The 7233-nt window shown below is 43.1% G+C and overlaps 1 protein-coding gene across 1 annotated transcript in view; it reads right to left on the reverse strand.

Annotated features, from left to right (window-relative positions):
• Positions 1 to 216: 216 nt before the first annotated feature.
• Positions 217 to 7233, reverse strand: part of SYNPR (synaptoporin) — a 46885-nt gene continuing 39868 nt past the window's right edge. Inside the window, exons 4-5 of the mRNA XM_010177208.1 lie at positions 3204 to 3395; positions 217 to 2006 (exon numbers count right to left, since the gene is read on the reverse strand). Coding sequence (XP_010175510.1) covers positions 1740 to 2006; positions 3204 to 3395 — 459 coding nt within the window. The 3' untranslated portion in view covers positions 217 to 1739. The remainder of the gene's footprint in view (positions 2007 to 3203; positions 3396 to 7233) is intronic.

Below are 7233 nucleotides of genomic sequence, written 5' to 3' on the forward strand. Positions count from 1 at the left end.
TTTTTTTTTTTTTTTAATTAATGATAGTGGCCTTTAACTACAAGTGTCTGTAGAAGTGTCATACTCCGCTGTACATTAAAACAATCCTCATAAAAGTGTTGAAAAACAGTAAGAATATGACCAGTAAGGTCAAGCACAGGAATAGTTAATTATATTTAATAGTTGTCTTAGTTCTTTTGCAGTGACATATTAATATTAACATACTCTGAAAACATGCATTGTATGCAATAACTTTATTAGGGTCAAATAGATATCACAATATAGATTCATCCACCGAGTAGCCATAAATTGGTTACAACAATCATAGAAGAGACTAAGCTGTTTTAAGCTAAGATGCTTTCAACATTACAGCTCATACAATAAGATTATATATTGATACACTTTGATTGAGAAATGCAGATGATCAGTTTTGATTAGTGTATTGTGCTTCAGGCTTCCGTTTGTGTCAATGTGTCCCATATGCTGGAGTGAGGAAGGGCTGAATTTCCCAGGGAGAAATCCAAACGGGCTACAAAGTCTGGCTCTGGCTATTTTAGGGTGAGTTCCTCTGAGCCTGGGTTATTTGGTCAATCCAGTTACATTCTCCAGTAGCACCAAGCTAGCGCTCAGAGCAGCGACAGGACAGAGGGATATCCAACAATCTCAAAACAGCACGGCTGGAAAGGTTTTCTTATTATAAGAGGGTATAAAGGAATATTTATGCCTTGTAAGGTCACAACAATACATGTGGTTTTCATGTTTTGCTGTATTAAGCAACAGGGCATTTTCACATGGTTCTGTATACTGATATCTGCACCTCTGTTATCTTAGTTAAATAAATACCTTTGTAAACATATAACACAGTTACTTGGTCCTTATTTTCCACAGCTCACGTTAAAAGATTCACAAAACATCCATAGAAATAGTGATTTATAGAATGAATACTTAGCTGAGTTAAATGGAATAAACATTGGTCAGGTACCATATATACTACTGAATGCCATTTCAAGGAAAAAAACATTTTAGTTACAAAGCATTCAGAACTTGGGTAAGCCATATATTCAACTCTGCAAAATATATAAAAGATGCATACTTCTTTTAAACATACATTTAACAAAATGTAGTGGCAGAAATTGAGAAGTTCCATTTACACAGTCCAGACATTTTGGTAGTATGAAACTGCTTATCCATGCACTAAATTATGGATGACTCGGTTAACTGAAATAATAGGAAAATCTTCTGAAACAAAAAGGTATAAACAAAACAAATGCTCTGAAAAACTCACAGACAGGCAGTTTTGAAAATTTAGGTGCAATGTTACATGCATGGATTTACAGAATAATCTGTAGAAATAATAGTAAAACACTTTTGTTTTTCACCAAAATGCAGAAGGAAATTCAATTATATTATGCATATTAAATACTACAGACTTGAGGCTACAAAATGCTTCTACCATCTTAACACATACAAAACTACCATAAAGTTATCTCTACAGTACATACTACAACACTGACTCCAGGTCACCACCTGCGATGAGCACGTCCCCTGTATCTGGCTAGTCATGGAAAAAAAAGGCCAACTCCAGCCCACTGGCCACCTCCCATCTGCCTCAGGAAGCAGGCTGAGATTTTCAATCGACACTAAACACCGTGTTGTAGTATTAATTTATGTAAAACCCTTAAAAACCTGGCGCCACTGAAACTTGAGACCTGTTAAACTCTCTACATGTGAGGGATGCAAGAACTTGTGTAGTGTGAACCCTAAATTTGATTAGTGAAGGAGGTTGGCCCGCTCTGGGCGTAGCTCTGGGACTGGCCGTATTCACCCACCTGACCGTAGGAGCCCTGCTGGTTGTAACCACCAGCCGGCCCATAGCTGTCTTGGTTGTAGCCACCTTGGTTGTAGCTGCTGGACTGTTTCTCCATGGTGTCTGGAGGGTGCCGCTGGCCTGAGGAATGCCAGCCCGTCTCCTTAAACACAAACCAAATGTTGCCTGCCCAGAGGATAAAGTTCAAGTAGCCAAAGACCTAGATGGGGAGAAGAAGAGCTCATCACCCAGCAGCCACAGTCTCACAGCCCAGCCTTTAGTTTTGGACCCTGCAAAATCCTGGGAGAAGTCAAAGCTGCTCTCAAGTCCATCTTTCTCCAAACCCACTGGAAAATTTTTTTTGGCTTTAGAATCATACAATTGCTTTCGTTGGAAAAGACCTTTAAGATCATCAAGTCCAACCATAAACATAACGCTGCAAAGTCCATCACTAAGCCATGTCCATAAGCACTTCATCTACACATCTTGTAAATACCTCCAGGGATGGTGACTCCCCCACTCCCCTGGGCAGCCTGTTCCAATGCTTGACAACCCTTTTGGTGAATAAATTTTTCCTAATATCCAATCTAAACCTCCTCTGGTGCAACTTGAGGCCATTTCCTCTTGTCCTGTCACTTCCTGGGAGAAGAACCCGACACTCACCCCTCTACCCCCTCCTTTCAGGTAGTTGTAGAGAGTTATAAGGTCTCCCCTCAGCCTCCTTTTCTCCAAACTAAACAACCCCAGTTCCCTCAGCCATGAACTCATCACACTTGTGCTCCAGACCCTTCACCAGGAAGGAGCAAATTTTGGAGCAAATTCCCAAATTCACCTCCCTTGGCTGTAGCTGACAAGGCGGCCATTTTCCTTTTTGTTTCCAAAAAAAGGTTGAGTTGTTAGGCCAAAATAATTTTTTTGTTTGAAAATATAATGTTGTTTAAAGAAACAGTGGAAAGTTAAAATTGAAAGAAAATAACTAAAAGGAGAGGTATTAATTGGTCAGCTGGTCTGGAAAGGGTTTTTTTTTTTTTAACATTCTGAAGACCAATTTTATGTTGCTCTTTTTAAGGATTTTTAAAGGAATCTGCAAGGCACAAAACCTTTTCTTCCTAAAGGAGTGCACAGATACCTTTTCAAAAGCTTTGCAGCTGGGGCAAGTTAAGAGCAGACAGGTCAACCAATGCACTTGGACAGACATTTTGTGTTCTCTGTATCCCAATCCTGCACACTCATCCCACTGCTGCTCCACAGCTGAGAGCTGATGTGAGTCATGCTCTGCCTTTCCCCACAGCAAGACTGTACTTCCAATTAAACCATTTCAGCTAACTGGTTTACATCAGCTGATTACATGGGTAAAAGAGACGAAAATACCTTTGGAAGGTAAGGGTGAAAAAAATCAGTAACCATAGTCACTTACAACCGAAGTGTTGAGGCTTGACATAACAGGGCTGTGGACAGGCAAGCATTTGTTGGACTGATGTTTACAGGCAGACATCAGTAGTAGCACTTCATCCGGGTCAGTCGCAATCTTTACATCTGACAGTCCTTTAGCCCAAGCAGATGAGCTCACTAGCCACAAGAATGAGAAGACCACTGTCACAATGAAATCCTAAAAGACAAATTAATTAGAAGCATTATACTGGTGTGTCCATTGGGAAGGAAAAAAAAAATATATTAAAAGTCACCAGGAAACTGAAAGCTTGTGTCAGAGGAGAGAAAAGACAAGAGCTGTTATTTTGTGGAAGGTTGTGATTACTGTCATCACCTACAGAGCTCATTTTCAGAAGCGCTTGATGTGCCCAACGGGGCAGAGCCCTTCAGCTGCCATTTGCATCTCCAAACCCGAGGCCAGATTCCCACAAGCACGTGGCTGGTACCCAGGATGCTGGGCTGCCTTGGAAATCTGGCCATTCATGGCATCTGGCTGATGAATTGAGATCAATTAAAAAAACACAGATGACTGGAAAGGAGCTAGGTCCTCCTGAGGGCTGGCTCTCACCCTGGGTGCTCCTGCAGACAGCTGGGGCAGGTTTCCGAGAGGAAGTGTTTCCATCTGCAGCAGCACCTCAGGGAGAACCTGAAACTGGCTAATCCTCAGATACCAGATGAGGAGTTTTCTCACCAGCTACAGGTAATGCCAAACGTCCCTGCTCTACACGAGCTGTGCAGCCGCCAATTATAACGGGTGAACAAATAAACAGCAAGACTTGTCAAGCACAGAGACTCCTCAGCTCCTCTCTGTCCCAGTAAAGCATTTGCTCCTAATTCCCATCCATGTGAAAAGAGGGGAGAAGGTGTGGCAGCCCCTCCAGGATCCAGCACCTCCGAGCAGCTCTGCTCTGAACCACTCTGCTCTCTTTTCCCTCAAAAGACTCTCAGGAGCACGCACAGGCATAAACTTCTCCTTGTCTTAGCCAGAACAAGTGGCCAAGTGACATTGTTGTTGTGTGGGTTTGGGGGAAAGGAGGGAGGAGGTGTGATTTTTCAAGCTTTCTTGTGTCTTGCTAAAACAGAAGAGTCTTTCTGCTGTCATATTTCATCCCATCTGTCAGCCCACAACAGATGGTAGAGGTGCCAAAGTCTAACATACCACTAACTGCATCACTGCGTCTCGATATCCCACCTCCCATGGGGGCTGCTTCCCCTTCCCCCTTACAAAGTAAAGGTGTACATGGAAGGAAGAGAAAATGTTCATTAAGAACACAGCGTTTCGGGTTGCTATCCAGAGAAATAAGTGATCCCTGGGAAACATCATTCTCCTCTTCTACAAGCACACCTGACATTTGGGGAAGGAGCTCTCTGTGGCACTGCAGGGATGGAGGACATGAGCTTCTTCCATGATGGAAGATGCACCAGTCAATAAACCAGCTGCACAAGTGAGCCGTGAACAAAGGATTTCTCCACTCACACAGATGGGATTAAATTAACTGTGCTTGGATGCTTCCCTAAAGGACACATCCTTCTCTTTTAGTGGTGCCACACTTTGCTTTCTGCAGGCCTGCGTCTGCCACCAAGCTTTGAATTCCTCTGACCTCCCTTCGTGTTGGCCAAATGGGTTTTCTTGATGAGTATGAAGCCCAGGAGCTGACAACTATCTTAACACCCAAAGAGACTCTGGGTAGGCAGAGGCATATAGCCCAGAGTAATTTTTCTTCTCAGGGAGATTTCCAGCAAAAGAAATTACTGTATCTTATATGTCCTAGCAGTAACTGAATGAGAAACAGACTCCTAGAGGCAACAGTTCAATTGCAAACATTTCCTAAAAATTCCAGCTGGTAGAAACACCAGATATTCACTGAGCTGTGGATTATGATGGGATGTGGTCTTTATTTGCTATGCAGCTTGACATGTTATCTACCTGGATGCCAACCCCACATATAGGTTCTGATTGATGCAATAGATGGGGACACACCAGAGTTTTGGGGAATACATTTTTTTAAATGACAAGCAATTCTCTCTCAGTGCCACCACTATCAGACTCTGCAAACTAAACCAAGCTCTGCAATCAGTGCATTGACAATCACAATAAAATAAACAAGTAAAAATTTGAAGCAAACAGAAACAAACTTACCACAACTAACACAATGTAGGAGCTTAAACTTGCTAAAAAGAGGGAAGTTTTAAAAGTGAGAAAAGTTCTTCAAGCAGGTGACAGCAGCAGGACTTCAAACCTGCTGCCAAGCTCACAGAGACTGACCCCATGTTGGTGAGGCATCTGCACAAATTGTGGCCCAAATGACTGCAGTCTGCATGAGTCCCTCACTGGAACTGCTAGTAGCTCATATCTTGGGCTATAAAGTACTACTAGGAACATCCAAGAACACAGTGCAGTTGAGGGACTGGGCCTAAAGGGACTATATATTTAATGTTATTGCTTAGGTCTTCATCTCACCCCATCCTCCAGCTGACATCCTCTGCTCCCCCGCACTGGGGTGTCCACACAAGGCTAACCCTGCCCAATCCTGCCCTCTCTGCCACTAACTCCCTTATTTGAGAGCAGATCAGAGCCTTGGGGGAATTCACAGAAAGGGTCTCCCCTCCTGGGGGGCTGGGATCAGCATTCACAGCCCTTTTATACAGGAACTCCCCAAAACTGTAAAGTCTGGCTGGGCACAAGAAACACACCAAGCCAAAAGGGAAAGATCACACAGCGGGACTCGGAGAAGAAACCATCCAGCCCCTCCACCAGCTGGAGGACATGATTGCTCCCAGAAAAACATTACAAGACCAACAACTTGTCAAGAAGACAGGGCAGGAAGGCTAATGAAACACAAGGAACCTGTCAGTGGGTGCTCTCACCAAGGCTGCATGGCTGGACTCGGGCTCTTGCAAGATTTGTTCCGTCTCCTCTGCGCTGTGCGAGGAGCGAAATATACAACTATAGAAAACTTGCATCTTCCTTTTTATTTTGAATCTTTGCTAACCTTCATCTTTGGCTGGAACTTGAACCTCTCTTGTTTTCAAGTGGGTTTGGATTTCTGGCTGAACATTTTCACAGCTCTGGGTGGAACAGAGTTACAAGATAATGACATGCTGAAAATAAAAGTGAATTTCAAGCTAAGCTGTTCTGTGGCTTAATGTCTATCTGGGGAATTTCTCCTTGGTAATTAAAGCCAGAGAGTCTGCATACTAAAACAAATCTTGTGTTTGAATGTTTAATATCCCTATAGCATGGGTGATTTTTTTTTTTTTCCTTTGGAACAAAGTAATTTTTGTAGTTGCTCTCTTGAAATGGTGTCTACAGATCTCTTCAGTGTGTATTGTGGTACGGTTACACTATGCTCCTAATTGCAAAGTTTCTCTCTCAGATCTCAACTGAGATACTTTGGTCTGCCTACAGGTGCCTTTGGGAAGGAGGCAAAATAGGATCGTGTAGGAGAAAGCAGAAAACAAGATTTAAAATGTGCTGAATATCCAAGGAGGGAGTTTTTAAGAGCCTGAAGTGTGTGTAACAACAACAACAAAAAATTCTTGCTGCCTTTTTCAAGTTGAAACTTGTTATTACTGAGTTTGCCAGAAGTGCCTGCTTGGAACAATTTTATATATTATATATTTTAGAATAGAACTGTGAATGTGCCTTTTCTTCTCACAGAAACTGAAACATTTCTCCTTGCTATCAAGCTAATGGCGTTTGCAAAATGCTCTTCTTTGGAGGGGGCAATCGCTTAAGTCTCCTGAGCAGTTTCAGATCCCCCAGTGTCCAGCACAATCTCACCCAGCCAAAAGTATCTGCAGAAGCTGCTTGTTCACTCGGAAAGGGGAGGTTTTTCACCTGCCCTGAGCTGGCTGGTGGCTTCAGCAGCCCCTGGAGTGTGGTAACACATGTGTCCCTGTGTGCTCTCTGTGCCCTCCTCTCCCTCCCAGCATCATGGTCCAAATTTGGCACAATGGCCCTGGGCTGTTAGGTTTGAAAAAATGAAAAATCACAGCTCTGGCCCGGCCAGAGG

Source organism: Antrostomus carolinensis, unplaced genomic scaffold, assembly GCF_000700745.2.
Source record: "Antrostomus carolinensis isolate BGI_N321 unplaced genomic scaffold, ASM70074v2 scaffold3381, whole genome shotgun sequence".
NCBI lineage: Eukaryota > Metazoa > Chordata > Aves > Caprimulgiformes > Caprimulgidae > Antrostomus > Antrostomus carolinensis.